The sequence below is a fragment of the Centrocercus urophasianus genome, unplaced genomic scaffold, assembly GCF_019232065.1.
Source record: "Centrocercus urophasianus isolate 14NV4802_14NV808 unplaced genomic scaffold, USGS_Curo_1.0 seq_10, whole genome shotgun sequence".
In the NCBI taxonomy this organism is placed as follows: domain Eukaryota; kingdom Metazoa; phylum Chordata; class Aves; order Galliformes; family Phasianidae; genus Centrocercus; species Centrocercus urophasianus.
The window spans coordinates 99,253,135-99,271,183 of NW_024884142.1; the positions used below are offsets into that span (position 1 = coordinate 99,253,135).

An 18,049-nucleotide genomic window follows, 5' to 3' on the forward strand; every position below is an offset into this window, starting at 1 on the left:
TGACCACAACAACGCGTGTGGTTTTCATGCAATAAACACTTAAGATTCTTTGAATGTCACAGCTTTTTGCACAAGCCTCATGACTTGGCTATCAGCAGATGTTACACTTACACACTAGCTGACAGCACACCTTCTCCTTAACCCTACCTGCAGAGAGTCTGCAATATCCATACGGTCCACATTCACAAAGAAAACAGCAAAGATGTTTACAGACCTAAAAATAACCAAACCCTTTCAGCAATATAGGTGAAACCAATGCAGAGATCTGGGAAGTAAGAAAGTCAACCGTGAGGCTGGAAGCAACTATCATTCCTACCTGGTTCAGTGCAATTTCTGACATTCTGCTTCCCCCCGTCCCCTGGGACTTCCGTCGTGTTGTCCTCATTTGCTTGCAGTAGCTGTCTCCCGCTCCACTTGCCATCATTTTCCACAGAGTAGCTCAAAGCATCGTAACCTAAAACAAAAGAACAGTAGATAGATGAGACTGTACCAGAAAAGCAACTTGTGATCCTGTTCCTGAATGCTTAAAGCATCTGCATGCCGTGGAAAGGAAGCGATTTTCCCACACTAAACAATGTTGGCATGGCCTCACCTTGAGTACTGTGTGCAATTTTGGGCACCACAGTACAAAAAGGACCCAGAGTTGGACTCTTGTGATCCTTGTGGGTCCCTTCCAGCTTAGGATGTTCTGTGATTCTATGATTTTAAACCTACTGCTCTTTGTATTAAGAACAGCAGTGTTTCTTAAATCACACTAGAAAGGTACATCCTGTTCGCTCCACATTCCAGTGAGTCCCAAAAACTGGAGGAGTCTGGTTCATTCCTCCACAACTTCCCTTATTGAAAAAGTTCTTAACAGAAGTGGGTCTAAGATCTCACAAGAAGTACAGAGCGATAATGGATTTAAAATCAGAGCATCCTCCATTGCTGCCTGGAGAAACAAACAAAAAAGCACTAACCCCTGCTCCTCAGTCTGTTAGATCCATATCGGCCAAACTGCCAAGTTTCGCACATTCTGAAAAGACATTTAAGCCACTTCTGCTTACAACTGCCATCAAGCTTGCTGCTGAATGAGGCCTAAGAGATGCAGTGTTTGACACAGAAGTCAAGCAGGCTTCTTTGTGAATCGATAATGTGCTCCATAGGCGTTAGGAAAGCTCTGTCCCCTCAGACCAAGCGGTTCCTCGTGACTTCAGATGGAGTTCAGCAACGCACATAGCACAGAAAACAGAAGCAGGGGGACTGTGTCAGAGAGGACAGGGTACTGAGGTGTAAGAGCAATCACTGTTTTCGAATTACGTTTTGTAATAAATGTTGGAACAGCTACTTTCACCCAACTGGTCAACGGGGATCCATTTCAGTATCTCATCTCCAATGCAATCACAGTCAGTGAAGCTGGAAAAGACCACTAAGATCACCAAGTCCTGCGACCAGCCCACCCCACCGTGCCACTGCCCACATCCCTCAGTGCCACATCCCACGGCTCTGGGACTCCTCCAGGTGACCCCACCGCTCCCTGGGCAGCTGTGCCACTGCCTCACCGCTCTTTGGGACAAGGAACTGTTCCTAACAGCCAACCTGAACCTCCCCTGGTGTAAGTTAAAGCCATCACTTCTGGTCCTGTCAGTGCCTGATGATCCCAGAGAGAAGGCTCCTGAACACGTTCCCCACAGACCAGACACAGCTTTTCAATGCATTATGAAGCATTCGGTTCAGAAACATGAAGTAAGCAGCTTCTCACAGAGCAGAAAGCAACTGATAAAAATCTTTATAAGGATACAACCACGTCCACTCTCAAAGTGGTTATTAAGCCCAAATGCACCGTTATTCCCATCCAACATGGCTCTCTGAACTATAAAGGTTACAGGGAATGGGGCCAGAGCATTCCTCCGAGATACTTCAGCAGTCTTCAAATCATCAAAAAATACCTACTGACATCAGAAACTTTATATTCAATGGATAAAGAGATAAGCCTTGGCCCAGCTGGTGCTACGCATTTTAGACCAGGGAGTCTGAGCTTATTCTCTATCATGCCTCAGCACATGGAGTCCTTCAAACACGAGGCGTGCATTCATTTACTGACTTCACATTTTCCAAACTTCAGCCATTTTGCTCTTACTTGCCAGTTTCTTTGCTAAGCTGACTGCAAAACCACTGCATGCTGTTGTTGGTCCTTCACAACCATCTAACATGTTTTTTTCAGCACTCCATGCAACTGCTGTTGAGAACGCTAAGAAACAAACCCCAAGCCCCTAGGCCAACAGGCACCAAAACAAGGATCTCCACTAAGAAAGCAAGGAAGTAGCAGAGAGCAAAAAAGTGGGGAGCCTGGAGCAAAACGGTCTCTGACTGCAGCAAAAGACTAAAGAAGCTGGCACCAGCACTTTGCCACAAAGAACAGAACAGTGGATCTTGAGAAGCAAGTGCAAGCAATCGCAGCTGGGCAAGCAACCGACTGAAAAGCTGACTCGCTGCGTACCAAAAAGTGTTTCTGTGCAGTAAACCTAAAGTCTCCTACAGCGCAGCATATCAAACCACACGCATTCTGGAACAGCTTCGTGACCCAAACTGATCAATTGGTTCCAGCCAAACACTGAACCCTGTGTTTTGCTGCCAGGCTTACAAGGCACAGAATGATTTTGGATATCAGTACGCAATGTAACATGCAATTACTTCATCTCATTACTTCTTATCTGTTCCTTGCTTTACTCCCCTACTCCCTCCCCTCTTTGGCTTTGCATTGGTGCTGCAAAGTGAAACTGTTTTAGTAATGTCAACAAAAACAGCTGGCTGTTTTCCATGGCATTCTTGGCATAATGTGGCTTGCTCTTAGACGTCATGTCTGCCTGCTTAGCCAAAAGCACATGCTCTATGCATCCAGTAGTTTTAAATTCAAGTGAGGGGAAAAAAAGAAAAAAAGAAGAGGGAAAATGACAGTTGCACAGGCAGCTTTAAGAAACTTGTTTCCTAAGCAAAAATAAATAAATGAATAAAATAGTCTGCACCTTGATAAACTAACCACCACTGTTTTAAGCTTTAGGCACTTTGTACTGCTCTCCACTTGCTTTACAAACTTTAGAGATTACTGTTTGTTTAATCTGTGAGCATGGGTGAGAGCTGCGAGTTAACAAACCTCACTGATAGAAGTGGCCTGAGTTTCTCAAAATGAGCACACACAATAATGCAACATCAGGCATCTTCCTTAATTATAAACATACACGGGTAATCAAGCTAAGCAGTTTCAGTTCCACATAGTTGCTGTTTTTCCAAGCAGAGAGGCTCTTCTCCAAGCAGTCGGAGTGCTGCTGCACGTTGCTGAGGGGAGGGAAGGCAGGAGGGAGAACCCACAAGTGCTGCAGCAACCCAGAAGTTCCTGCAGAAACCTCTTCTGCTTCCTCCCAGCCCTAAACAGCTTTCTGGCAGCTGTGTCACAGCAGTACTTTCACAATACCAACCTCAAAACCTTGCCTTAGTCACCTCTCTTCTATACCCCATTTGGTTCAATAGAGCAAGAGGAAATAAAACGCGTGGGTGAAATGAGATGCTTTCTTCAAAGTATATCATAACCTTCTATTTATCTGTCCTAAGGCAGAAATTACGTTGACTTCAAGCTTCAGATCATCCAGAGGTGGTGGCGTCCGAGCCTCAGCTCCACCAAACACAAGCCTGATCCATTGATTTCAATATATGCTAAATCCCAGTCAGCAAAATACAAAAAAAATATCTGATATTCTGCGGAAGGACTGTCAAAACAGCACAGAGTAAGCAAAATTCTTCTTTTCAAGGACAAACTGCAAAAGTTAGAAACAGAAAGCCAATAGTCTTGTCTCTTTAAATAAGACAGCAAGTGCTTTTGTGTTTGTTTGCTGCGAACCCCTGTAGCTGCCAAGCCAGGGTGGCAGCCCTGTGACAACACGTACTCCAGCGACATCACTGATCTGCCCTACTTATAACAATGAAACAGAGTGGAAAGAAGAACTGGTCAAGTTGCCCAGAAGTTCTGAAAATGCTCTGCATGTGATCTAAAACTCTATGTGGGAGCTCATGAGTTCCTTACGCTATTCCAGATGGCTCTGGCTGCAGTTTACAACTTTCTGCACTGCAGGAACAGAGCTAAGCACATCCTAAGCTGCACTTTTCAGCAGGAAGAGTACTATTTCATAATGTCACACAGCACTCTGGTGTTCCTCAGTCACACACTGATCTCACAGTATCTGCTTTCAGCATCAAGCTGCAGGAACCTCAGCTAGTCAGAAATGCAGCTGGACCTCGGTGGTGATGATAAAAAGACCCCAACCCTGCCACTGAGATGAGGGCATTCCATGAGGCAGGCCATAGCATGGCGGGCTTTTCATCTGAGTCTTCAAAAATATATGATACCCTATAAACAGGGGGAAAAGAAAATACAGGGAGGTGACTGTCCCCCTGCACTGGCCAGGGCCCTCACTGCTAGAAAGACAGGGGAGACATCATGGCTCTCTGCAATGACCTGGAAGGAGGCTGTGTGAGGCGGGGTCAGCCTCTGCTGGCAGGGAACGGCCATAGGACGAGAGGGGATGGCCTCACGTTGTGCCAGGGGAGGTTCGGGTTGGCTGCTAGGAACAATTCCTTCTCCAGAAGTGATTCTGCACTGACACAGCTGCCCAGGGAGCGGTGGGGTCACCTGGAGGAGTCCCAGAGCCGTGGGATGTGGCACTGAGGGATACGGTAGGGCGCGGTGGGGATGGCTTGATGATCTCGGACATCTTTTCCAACCTTAACAATTTTAAGAGAAAAAATGAAGTTGGGAGGAAGTAAGGGGGATGAATCAGGATCTTGAGGTTTAACAAAGTCATGGAAGGCCCTCCTTGACTTCATGTGTGCAAAGCTGTAACACAAGTGCATCCCAGCACTGCTCATTCAAAGCAGGTCACGTCAGAGGACAAGAGAACCCTGAATGAACAGAGGAGAATGTGAAACACTCAGGCACAACGTTCAGATGGAATAACAACTTGAACCACGACGTATGACTGACCTACAACAGCAGAGGGTTTGGCCAACGATGCCAAAGCGCAATGAAGATGAAGCTGCTGTAAGCAAGGAGCTCACACAACTAAGGGCTGGCAAAGCAAAGGCTGGCCCAGCAGACAGACAAAAGGATAGATCTGTCACCCAGGCCTTTCCGAGGCATGATGCCTTGCTGCCAATGGCTTTGCATTGTTGGCAGTTATCCTCGTCTCTTGCTGACAATAAACTACTTTCTATGCAAACTGCTAGATCCTGCTGGCTGAAGCCAAAAACAGCACAGCTTTTCTGGAATAGGTTTGTCCTCCCTCCTCTCGTCTGTCCCTTTTATCTATTGTTTTGATGGTGGCGGTTTCGGTTTTCAGAGGGTTGTTTTTGTGTTTTTTATTTTGAACCAGCTGAATTATCTCCCTCTCCCTGAAACTTCCCTACAGTGAATACAACAGGAAAATATTCCTGGGGAAGAGAAGATCTGGAGCATCCAAGCCCAAGCTCCCACACTACAAACCAGGTGCAAGCAGCGTTAGTGGGGGAGCAGGTGAGCACCCATCCAGCCCACAGCCCCAGGTTTCTCCTATAGCAACCAGACACACCATGGATTTTCACGGAGTAATGTGAGCTCAGGATTGCATAAGCATTTCAGAAATGGATTATCTTTCTTCGCACTCTGATTTGGAAGACGTTTTCTTTTCAGAATCATGAGCAGATGAGCAGCTAAGACCATAAACAAAGCATCCTCAGGGAAAACACAAAAACAAAACTACACCTGGCTTTGAAGAGCAGCCAGTTTCTTCCATCTGATTTCAAAGCTTTATTTCTATGTTTATCTGTCTGGGTGGAAGAAAGGGGAACAGGAAGGTAGGGGAAGCATGTTGGTCACACCACCATCATTTTTAATACCTGTATATGGCAAGTATAGCATAGAGGCCACGCTCTTTTTGGGGATTCTAGCTAATCAGTTCAATAAAAACCCTCCTAACATAAAGGCCAATGTCAGAAACCACAGCATTCATCTCCTAAGTAGCAGATAGACTCCATAAGAACCTATGCACCCCTGCCTACTTCTTTGCTGTCCTCAGCAGTATCAGTTTTAAGCTCAGATAACTGGCTTGCTAATTTGTGCCAAAAATAGGATATGAGATTATCCGAAGTTGCCTTTAGTGTTCATTACCAGTTTATGCAAAAATTTAGAGTGTATTTATTACTCACACCAGTTTGACCATTAAATTGGCTCTTCCCTTCTTCTTGCTTTACATGAAAGTACATAAGACCTCCCCAAACTACCACTTTTTAAATCTCCCTATTATCTCTCCCATGATTCAGATCCTCTCTAAGATAAACAGGGGTTTTTTGCTATTTTTTCTTCTTTTCACAATCTCTTCATGCCCCTCATCATTTTCATCATGTTTCCTTGGACTCTTCCCTCTGTCCCCACTGAACCACACGTGACACTCAAGGTGACAGCTTCCCACTGATCCATTCAGGACTCTGTATTTTTAGCTCCATTTTCTGAGTTGCATTTTTGTGGCATATCCCAACTCTTCCAGCTAACATTTCCCCATTTACAAACAGAGAGGGCTGAACATTGACAATATTCTCACACTGCTCCCTCTCCAACACATGCTCAGAGTCCCTGCTGATTCCTTTTTTCTGCATGTCTAAAACTTTCTCTGAGTCCCTCCTTGTGTTGGCCACCTCCTCAACTCCATTTACCAGCTCTCCCCACTGCTGCCAATCCACAAGCACTGCTTCCAATCTTCCCACAGCATTGTCCAAAACCTGGGCTTCATCCAAAGCTCAGTGAAACCAGAAGAAAAGGTCCTTCAAAGTAAGGAGCAAAGAATCAAAGGGCAAGAATAGCAGCAGTAATACATTTTACTGAAGTGACTTTATAAGTGGTTACACCACAAGTCACACAGGTCATTCCCAACCTCTGTACCAATGAAGTCACTCAATCACAGTTTTCTTCACTCAGGATAGGTAGCAAGGACACATTAGCAACAATGAATTAAAAATAATAACCTAAAACTGATTTTCCACCAGCTACAGTGCTACTTTTTATACGGTTCCAAGACTGTGACTGCTTGAACCTGGAAATCAAAGCTTTATATGGCTGAAAAAGCAGTAATTGAGAGGCTCACTGTTCTCAAACAGATCCTTTTTTCTTGAAACACTTGGACAGTGTCACACAGTAAGAGTGTAATTCCCTGGAGGAGATATATCTTCTAAAGGCAGTGGAAAATCAGTTGTATTCCAAGCCCATATGACAGGGTATAGACTTGGTGGTTGGGGGGGGGAGGGAGTTTGCTTGTTTAGGAGCTGAACACTCACTTCTTTCTCTTGCATATTTATGTGTTTCTCACCTAATTCTGAGCTGACATGGGAAAGGAAAGCTTTTTGGTCAGGTGAAATGTTTTAGCCAGCTTGGAATCAAGTATTTTATTTTGGCTTAGTTTTTCCCTCTTTTACACTTCTAGCTAAGTCTAATTCTGTAGAAGGACGCATTGAAAAGAGGAAGCTGTAGCTTTTTTGAGGAAAAAAAAAAAGAGAAAGAGAGAAAAGAAAATAAACCATGACTTTTTTTCCCAGTTTAATTCTATTCTCACCTTTGCAGCCCTGCCTGCATAAACAAACAAGAGTGAAAAGGGAGCTCTGGTGCCTCGTTTCAATACAAACACATCTCTTGCAGCAAAGACCACCATTTCTCCCCATTTTCCTTACTGCTCCTCCCCCCTTGTGCTTCTCTGCAACTACACTACAGAACTCTGGAACTGTTATTCGTTTAATTGTTATTTACTGCCTGTAGACCAAAGGAATCACACCAGGCACTTTCCAATTTGGAGACAAGGTCTCAGCCCTAGAGAATGCACCAGCTCTCATATTTACCTCTGTCATACAACACTGAATCTGGACTTGTTCTCTAAAAGCCCTCTCTCTAAGATATGAAATTCAGGAAACCTCACTGATAGCCAGATAATGAAGTTCAAAGCAGGAAACAGCACAGAGACACGTGGAGAGATGTGTGTGAAGGCACAGTGGGCTTTGGCAACCATCACAAACCACTCCGACCTTGCAGTGAGGCCTTTCAATTTAACTACCTGCTGCACTGGCAGAGGTAAAACTGCAAAACAGCCTGAGAGTTGGAGAAGAACATAATGAAATGAATGTGGAGGAGATGGGAAACACCAGCAAAACAGACAGACGTGCAACCACTAAACCAGCAACTGATGACAAAACAGCAGCAAAGCACTTTCAGCTGCCATCAGCAGCTCCTCTTTGATCAGCCCCCAGTGATACCCCTGCCAACCAACTCTCCAGCCAACAAATATCTCCCTACATAGGGTCCCAGCTGCATGCTGGTCTCTGCACTCATTCAGAGTGATCTACGTGTCACTAAGCCAGGCTGAAAATTACCTTAGTGACATACAGTGTTTTCAGTGTTTTCCCGATGGTTCCCACTTAATTAAATATTTAAAGAGCTATTACCTTTCAGGGATGCCTGTGCACTGGCTGTGTCCATTATTTATAACATAATGTATTCATTATACATTTTATCCCATGCTGCTGTCTGCTGATCTCATAAGAGTCCCTTAAAAACAATTTCATGCAATTAATCCTACCTTAATTACAGACAAATGTATACAGAAGCCCCAGGATATCTATCCCTTATATTTATTAAAATTAAACATATCTAGAAATACATCTGGTAATCAGGAAAGAGAGGGACAAAATGCCATGGCAGAAGCCACAGCTATCTGTAACAATGAGCAGAGCTCAGCAGGGACAGTTAAAAACCCTTTAAAGAGCAGAGCAGGCTAGGAACAGGCCCAAGTACTTACTCTGAGAATCTTGGTGCCAAAGGATAGCAGGGCGAATGGCAGGTGACTGCACAGCCTTTGAGCAAACAGGGTCCTTCATGTTAACCCCATTTGAAAAATCAGGATCAAAGAGACAGCTTAGCGGAGCCAACCCCCTGGTATGCACTCTTGTGTGTTCCTAGTTTTATTTGGATCTATCAAAGGAAGAGACCCTCAGCATCAAAGTAACATCTGCTGAGGATCTAGGACTTTTTGCTTCCTTCGTGGCTCATCATTACTACACTGAAGCTATTCCTTCCATGAGACCTGCTCAGCCCTGGGGCAGCAGGAGGAAGCGGGGAAAGGGAAATAAATGCATTCCTATTTCTCTTCTCTATCAGCTGCAGAGCTTCAGCCTCCCTGCCCCACAGCTAATGCTCCTTCACTTGTCAGGCAAAGCTAAACAGCAGCATTACCAATGAGGAAAGAATACCTCTTTGCAGACAGTGCTGACCTGCTATGCCAACCTGGAGTGCAAACATCTGGTTCCTCAAGCGCAGGACCTTCCCTGAGCTGCCATGCATGCTGCAGAAACAGTGACCTGAGCTTGCAACAAAGATTAGGCTGCAGACACCAGCAGGAGGGGGAGTCTCTGGTTTCCTGCATGTCCCCACCAACTCTTCCATGAAGGCTACCACAGACAACCCATAGCTCACAAGGGAGGAAAGGCAGATTTGGGGAGAATTCACTTCCAGGGGAAGAACTTACATTCATTAACCAGCTTTTGATTTCCACATAAATACTTACATTTAGGGAGGGAGAAGGGACCAGGTGACTTCCCAAAGATGGTACTGGAATACAAATCTAACCAAGAAAATTTTTAGCTCTGCCAGCATACAAATTGCTGCATGGCTACCAGGCCACCTGCCTGATGAGGAACGTGGGGTAAAGGACAGAAGGCTGAGTTTAGACAATAGCTCCACAAGGAGCTTTGCTTTTCCTAGTAAGATGGTCTTACACATTGCAGTGGTGAGGGACACTGGAAGATAACTGACCTTAGTTTCAAGGTGCAGCTATACCTGCAAAGGAAAACAACAGAATAAGAAAGGATTGCATTAGCTCTACCAGAAAAATAACACTCTTGTAGAACCGTGCCACAATTACGTAACATTTGACAGAGAGGCAGGCCTCCTCTGGCTTCAATATGGCCTATGCTGGGGAGAATTCTCTCAGGAGGGGAAAATATCTACCTATGGGCAGCCCTTTGCATGTCTGCAAGTTCCAGCAGCTTCTGCAACAGCCAAATGAGCAAGAGATGAAGCAGCTGGGAAGGCTGGAGACGGCACGGTGGGCAAGATCACCAGTAATGTTCTCCACAGAACTGGAGACAGGGACATTTTGATCAGCCACAGTAAAATCTCCTGCTTCATCTGTCTCCGAGGACAAGGATTTGTCCTAATGCAGCTTCCCTCTCACATCAGGTTCCTCTAATAAAACCGCTTCACTGTCCTGTATCTTCTTTCACACTGCTTACACAAGCCAAGCCTTATCACACCAAAACACCTTGTTATTCCTGCCTCCTACGGTCCTCCCAACCTCACACCACCGGTACAGCCATTCTCCCAGTCAACAGGTGTCACCACTGAGCTATCTCAGGTTGTCCCTTTCCTGCTCCAACTGACGACATTCCTGCAGACAAATCCGGCTGTAAAGCACAACCTCACCTTGCACAAGGGTGCTAGCTGTCAGTCCACTCTGAGGAGGATGCATGCTCTGATCCTTGTAAACGGGGGCAGGGAGAATACAGAGATTGTCCTGCTTTGCTTGGTACCATTAAGGTCACTTTCCACAGTCCCACTTGAGTAAATGAACGGTGGGATTCCTGTGCACCTCTGCTGGCAGACCCTGTATCTTAACACAGTCCTCTGCTTCTCTCCCCCACATTCACACTAACATGTCACACGCTGAAAAATTATTCAGGGGCTGAAAGAGAAAGAAAAAGGAGTGGGGGGAAAATGAAAGGATCTCCAGAAACCAGGAGGAAGCACTCTGTAAATTTTCACATCATCTTGTCTAGATGCAAGCCAGAAACCCCCTCCTCTGCAGTTTTGGAAATATCAGTGTCAGCTCTTTTCTGAGGAGCCCTGGTAATGCACAGGAAGAAGCACAATCACAATTAATCTTATTTTGTGCAACTTCACTGACCCATCAGAACCAACTTGCATGTTTGTCAACCACACTGGAAAAAACAATCACACCCCAGAGGAGTTTATCCTCTGATCAAACACGGCAATCACACAAGTTTTCCAATGCTGAAAGTGTCCACTTCTTCACCAAGGCATATACAGCTCAAGAGAGCACATCCCTGATTTCTCAAGGGGTGCCATGGCTGGGAGCCATGCCATACTGCAGAGATGCAGAGTGCATCCCTAGCCAGATGCCCACCTGGGACCTGTGAGTTCTACAGGTCCTCCCTGGACCTGCAACCATCCCAGGAGTCTCTGAGCAAGGGATGGCATAGAACATGGTACAACAATGTTGTAAAGGTGTGCAGCAACCCTCTCATTTAAGTCTAACCAGACTTTAAGGAACAACTCTGGATGGCAAAAGCCAGAACAGCACCGCCTTTTCTAACCTTTCCTTTTCCACCAGTGAGAAAACATCACAAGGAAGATAACGGTTTCTGCTGCCAACTAAGCATTCAGAAACACAGACAGCAGAGAACAAGAAACACGTTGTGTCCATCCTTGAAAAGAACTTAACAAAAACCCCATTTCAAAAATAAGCGAGTCACAAAGAAGAGATATTTATCACCTTTGCGTAACGGAGAAAACCATTCGCTTCAATTCAATTCAATTCAACAGACTTGAGACTAGCACGATTAAAATCCCGAACCGGAACTTTCCACAGTATTTATAGGGAAATAAATAATGCGAGAGGATAAAAAAAAAAGTTTCTAATTTTAACCACAGATCCTGGTACGAAAAGGAGACGCTCTACATCACACCCCAATGAAGACTTTAACACACTCCTGTCTTTATAAGGCTTTAAGAACTGCAGGACCCTCCAAGAAACGCTATGCATTCCTTACTCACCCTGAAGTGAGATTCTGCAGGCCGGAGCTGAATCCACTGCTTTGCTGCGTGAGGTGACCTTGGACAAGTTGTTCTGTCCAGATTCTCAGCTGGTGTCAAGCTGGCACTGTGCCACCAAAGTCAATTTAAACAATTTGAGGCTCCGGTCCTACAGCCCTCAGTCTCGTTATCCCAACAGCGCTGCCAACTGCTACACAGCTCAGCCTCCACCATGCCTTGGAAACGTGCGACTCAGCGGTATCGCAAGGGACAGGCAGTGCAATTCACACAACACACTTCCCTTTTAAACTACTTAAGTTTCGCACTAAGACGAAAGAAAGGACCTGCGGTATTTTTGAAAAATAACCTCATTTTTGAGGCTTTACAAACAAAACCGCCTGTAGTTTTATTTTACAGCCTGCTATACATTAGGTGATGCACAACCCTTAAGGATTTTTATTTTAGCATACAGCAACGGGTGGTGACTGGTTTTTTTTTCATTTTTCTCCTTTCAAGTTTCATCATCATTACAAAATCTTCTTGAAATTCTCTCTTAACTTGCCTTTCATCACCATGAGCACATCACAGAGTTCCTCTGTTGCACAGAAATGCCAAATACCTGACACAGCCCTGCAGGAAGGCTGTACTTCATGACTTCATGGGATATTTGGCCCTGTGCTTTTCATCACAGGAAGCTCCTAAGTCTGAAAAACTCTGGAAAACGTGATAAAGTCAAAAAGCATCGATTCTTTCCAGCACAACTCCTCCCAGCAAGAAACAAGCTTGTCCAAGACAGACTTTCCTCTGCTGCAGAATCATGCCATATCACTGCTCATATAATGCCTTGAGTTGGAAGGGAACTTAAAGCCCACCCAGTTCCAACCCCTGCCATGGGCTGGCTGTCCCTCACCAGCTCAGGCTGCCCAGGACTCATCCAACCTGGCCTTGGGCACCTCCAGGGATGGGGCACCCACAGCTGGGCAGCTTCACTGCCCTCTGAGTGAAAAATTTTCCCCTAACATCTCATCTAAATCTCTCCTCTTAGTTCTCCCCAGTGCCTTCTCTACTCTAGACTGAACAAGCCCACCTCCCTCAGCCTTTCTTTGAAGGGGAGATGCTCCAGCCCTCTGAGCATCTTAGGGGCCCTTTACTGGACCCTCTTGAATAGCTCCACATCTTTTCTGTGTTGGGGGCCCCAGACTGGCTTGGACATGGTACTCCAAGTGGGGCCTCACAAGGGCAGAGTAGAGAGGGACAAATCACCTCCCTGTCCCTGCTGGCCACCACTCTTCTGATGGAGCCCAGGATACTGTTGGCTTTCCGAGCTACAAGAGCACACTGCTGCCTCATGTTCAGTTTTTCATCCACCAGAACCCCCAGGTCCTTCTCTGCAGGGCTACTCTCAAGGAGTTCTTTTCCCAGTCTGTATATATGCCTGGGATTCCTCCAACCCAAGGGCAAAACCTAACACTCTGCTATGTTGAACCTCCTTAAGTTCGCATGGGTCTACCTTTCGAGTTTGTCGAGATCCCTCTGGATGGCATCCCTTCCTTCTAACTTGTCAACCACTCTACACAGCTTATTGTTATCGGCAAATTTGATGGGTTTGAGTGCAACCTCAGCATCAATGTCATTGATGAAGATGTTGAAGATCACCAGTCCCACGACAGACCCCTGGGGGACACCGCTTCACACCATGTTCCATCTGGACATAGAGATGCTGACCACAGCCTTCTGGCTACAACAATCCAACCAATTCTTTATCCACTGAACAGTTCACCATTCAATTCCATCTCTCTCCAATTTAGATATAGGGATTATGGTGTGGGATCACATCAAAGGCCTTGCACAAGTCCAAACAGACGACAACACTTGCCCTTCCTTTATCCACTAGTGCCACCACAACATCGTAGATCGGTGAGCCACGATCCGCCCTTGATGAAGCCATGCTGGCTGTCTTGGATCACCTCCTCCTCTCACATGCACCTTAACATCCCTTCCAGGAGGATCTGTTCCATGATCTTCCCCAGCACATACAAGAGCCACTACTGTCTGCAGTTTGTCAGGTCTTCCTTTCTTAAAAACGGGAGTTATGTTTTCCTTTTTCCAGTCACCAGGACAAATCAGGGTAAAATGTCTGGAATTAAGGTCACTTTACCTTCAGGGCTAACCACAGGCCATGTGCTACTGCATTCTCCATGCTCACATGCCTCGCCTGCAGTCCCAGGGGCCACCATCTGGCAGCAGACCCTGCTGTATGGACCCCAGGCTGAGGAGAGCAAGGCCTTGCTGCATGAGGAGATGATGAACCTTTCTCCACACTGACTTGTCCTCCTCAAACCCTCCTACTGACTCCGTACGCCTTCCCCCTCAAACACATCAATTTCGGAAAAAGCTGGAAAGCATAACAACTGTCTCAACAGCAAGAATGACAGCAGTGATCAATACCAACACAGTACTCCTGCAACCTCTCTTCAGATTGCTTTTTGATTTAAAAGGCTTCTTGGAAAACTCCACCAATTCTAAACATATTTGATTTGTTGCCTCCTTTGATTCAAGAAGAGAATAAATCCATTTATTTTACTTTGCAGTCAGTAGTAAAAATAGCTTCTCTTTTTTTAATTATTATCTTTTCTTTTCTCCCTCCCCTCCTACAATGCTGAGAAGGAATCCATAGCAAGCAACGCTATATGCTGTGAGCACAACTCACTTAAGCTCATGAAACAAGCATACCAACAGCAAGCTATACAGGCCATTTCCTTGGTGAGAAGCCATTTGGGATAAGGGTCTTTTTAGCTCAGTTTAGACAGAAGGGCTTGTGAGATCCCTGGCAAAAGCCAGTACACGTGGGAATATGGCAGGATGGCCTCTGCCCAAACAGAACTGAGACATAACCTGCATTCAGCTGAAAAATCTTAACCATGGCACGATATGTTGGCTATACCAAGTGAGCAGTCCAATCAGCTGTCCAACAATCACGTGGTAAGACTTTGTGCAATCCCACCACTGACCTTTTCCTGTACAGTGCCCTCAGTATAGAGTTCAGCAGCAGCAGCACAATACCCCAGAAGGAAGCACAGCATACTCAGGTAGGTTGTGGCCAGAAGCCTTAGCAGCTCCTGCACAGCCTGGTCTTACTGAGCACAGAAGCATTTAGCAATTCTGTTTGCCACTGCCCTGTGGGGTTGTACATCATACACACCTATGCTTTAACAATAGAAATCAAACACTGTGAACCTTTGAGTACACTCCATTTTCTCTACCGTCAATAGGAACAGCTTGTGTTCTTCTTACCCTTAAAATGAACTGTTGTGCTCTTTGGGTGCATGCAGTGCTCATTTTAAAAAGTTTATTTCTGTCCCATTCTCTCTGGAAGCTGGAGAACTGAAAAATCAACTACTGCAGTGAAGTGCACTAAGAACTGGAGGGCTGATCCTCTCACAAGAGAAAGGAATGTCCATGTAAGGCTCGTTTTTGCCTCTGCTTTATGTTGCAATATGTTCTGGCCATCTTAGGAAAAAAAAAGCAGCCGAATCTATCTCTCTATGAGAATTATTTTAACAGCAGAGCTTTCTGTTGTTTGTAGTTCAGTTAGCATGTTTTTGGCTTGCATATCAAAAAGATTCTTTTCCCGGAGTTAAGCAGGCTCTTTCACAATTGAGCTATTAAAATTTGTTTGCAGTTCTTATTTAATAGGTGATGCCTGCTGCAGAATCAAACACTGAGTACCAGTTTCTTTAGAAAAGCATGCTCAGCACCGCACAAACACATGCCCTTCTCTTCTTCCACCACCACAAAAGACAAGATATACTACACTTCAGGTTGGCTGCTAGGAACAATTCCTTCTCCCAAAGAGCGGTGAGGCAGTGGCACAGCTGCCCAGGGGGTGGTGGGGTCACCTGGAGGTGTCCCAGAGCCGTGGGGATGTGGCACTGAGGGACGTGAGCTAGATGATCTTAGTCTTTTCCAACCTCAATGCTTCCATGATTTACACAGAGCATTCTTGCTGCACACCTTTTCTTGTGGCCACAGAACCACAAGAGACTTCCCATGGCTGGTCTGTAAGGACACATCAGCACACTACAGCCTGCAGCATAAACCTACAGGTGCACACTCCATCAGCACCTTTGTCATTCCTCTGCTGCGACTGCCCTGGTAACTTCTCTTACCTCTCGGTTTCCCGCTTTATCATTTGAGGCTATGGTGTCTTGTATTATATCCTGCGGAAAGGCCACGGACCAAGGAGCAGCGAGTGAGCAAGGATCTGGTTAACCTTGCATCCACACAAGCCTACTTGAAGTCAGTCGCGTTACTTCACATGCTGCAAGTTAAGCACTCGCCTCCTGGATCAGGGCCTAACTGCCTATGGACACACAAACATGGCCATTGTCCAAAGTACCGCACACACTACTGGAGGTATAGAAAGGTCAGACCAGACCGTGAATCTCAGCCACTTAGCACAGCTGTTCAGTTCACAGCTCAGCAAAGGAATGTTTCAAAACAACTAAATCTGTGCCTCCAAACGAGTCCCGACACTCCCTTGTGCATACAAGTATTTTTCTTCTGTGTAAGGTATATGCCCTTCTCTATGCATACGCTCACATTCACCGACACAGCACCTGTGTCAGTGCTGCCTGCTAAGCTGAGCGAGAGGATGGTGTAGGGCAGCAGGCAGGACAGCAGACACGACCTTCTATGTGCTTCTCAGGGTCTGTAAGCGGTTTCCAGGTCCCAGGCAGGACTTGGAGACCAACTGCTTCCCACAGGCAAGGCTTGTAAGCAGATGACATTCAATCCCATCTCTTTAACAGTCCCCGACAGTTAAAAATGTCTATATAAGGCAAGTCAAATCCCATCAAGTGCTGTCCCACACAGCCATCTCCCAGGACACCACATCTGGACTCCTCTTCAATACCTCCCTTCTTCTCGGAAGAACCAGACCCAGGAGACCTTGAGCTCCCAGTCTCAGGGATGCCACCAAAAAAATTCTGTTTAAACAAATGAATTCCACACCAAGCTGCAGCTTTCAGTCCAGCCTGCTGTTCTCTCCAGTTGCTACAGGCTTCTTTACATCAGCCCTTTTTGCTGGATACAATGGCCCATCCTCCTTGCTTTCCTCCCTTGTCCTTCCTTGCATTGACAAACACACACAGAAATCTCCCCATTCCCATAGTCTTCTCACCTACTCTTAAAAGCTTAATACCTAGAAATTGCACTCATTTTATTGTAAAATTGGAATGTTTAGCTGAAAGTCAGCCATGGTTGGTATGAACACGTTTGCTGCACATATCCAATGTCTCACGGAGGTACAGATGCTCCTTTGATCTGGTTGGCTCCATTGCCAAGCAATGGAGGCATCCATACAGATGAAAAAAAAACAACCACAGCTAAATCATCCTTGGGTCTCATCCCACAGCCACTGTTATATCAAGGTAGATTCATTGCTATCAATTTCCAAGCTGGCAAAATCAGATCTAAGTCTTTTTCTACAGCAGTCACAACCTGTGGAAGATGAGGCAAGGAGAAAAAAAGTAAACTTTGCTGGGAGACAAAATAAAGGGAGACAGAACTGTCCCTTCAGGGTTTCAAGTAGCTAACTGTAAAGTTCCTATCAGGATGCCCCTGGCAGTAAATGACACAAGGACAAGCTCTTCAAAGATGGAAGAGAGTCTAACAGCCCAGAGAGATCCCAAGGAAAGGTAGAGGTAAGGCACTTTAATCCCCTCAGGGTCAGCCAAGAGTCCATTCACAAACTGCAAATTACACACACTTACTGTTTTCACTTTCAGAGGAGTTCCCTTTGATGCTGTGAGTAATTCAGCTTTGGTGCAGACCAGCCACATAGATTTACTCACTGGGTAACCTTATTCTTCTCAGAGCATGTCTACAGGACATGAGGAATAAAGTGGCAGGAACACAAACATCCTGCCCACACTAAGGCATGTCCATTTTTCTTCCCATAAAGCTATAATAGCAGAGAAAAAATTAGGACAAGGTTACCAAAGGCTCTTGGCATGGATATGACTTGACTCTTGGAGGTATTAAAAGGTAAAGCCTACAGCAGAACAAAGCTTCCTAAAATCCCCAGTGCTTCTTAAAGTCCCTTAGTTAGAGACTGCTCTAGAGAACTGCACAAAAGAAATGAATGGAAAAAGCAAACTTCCCCCCCCCCCC

The 18,049-nt window shown here is 45.6% G+C and overlaps 1 protein-coding gene across 1 annotated transcript in view; it reads right to left on the minus strand.

The window, feature by feature from the left end:
* The window catches only part of SLC24A3 (solute carrier family 24 member 3), a gene marked incomplete at its 5' end in the record, with an annotated part of 137,967 nt that overhangs the window by 113,968 nt on the left and 5,950 nt on the right, over positions 1–18,049 (minus strand). The window contains one exon of the mRNA XM_042820732.1: positions 317–454. Within this exon, the coding sequence (XP_042676666.1) occupies positions 317–454 (138 nt within the window). The remainder of the gene's footprint in view (positions 1–316; positions 455–18,049) is intronic.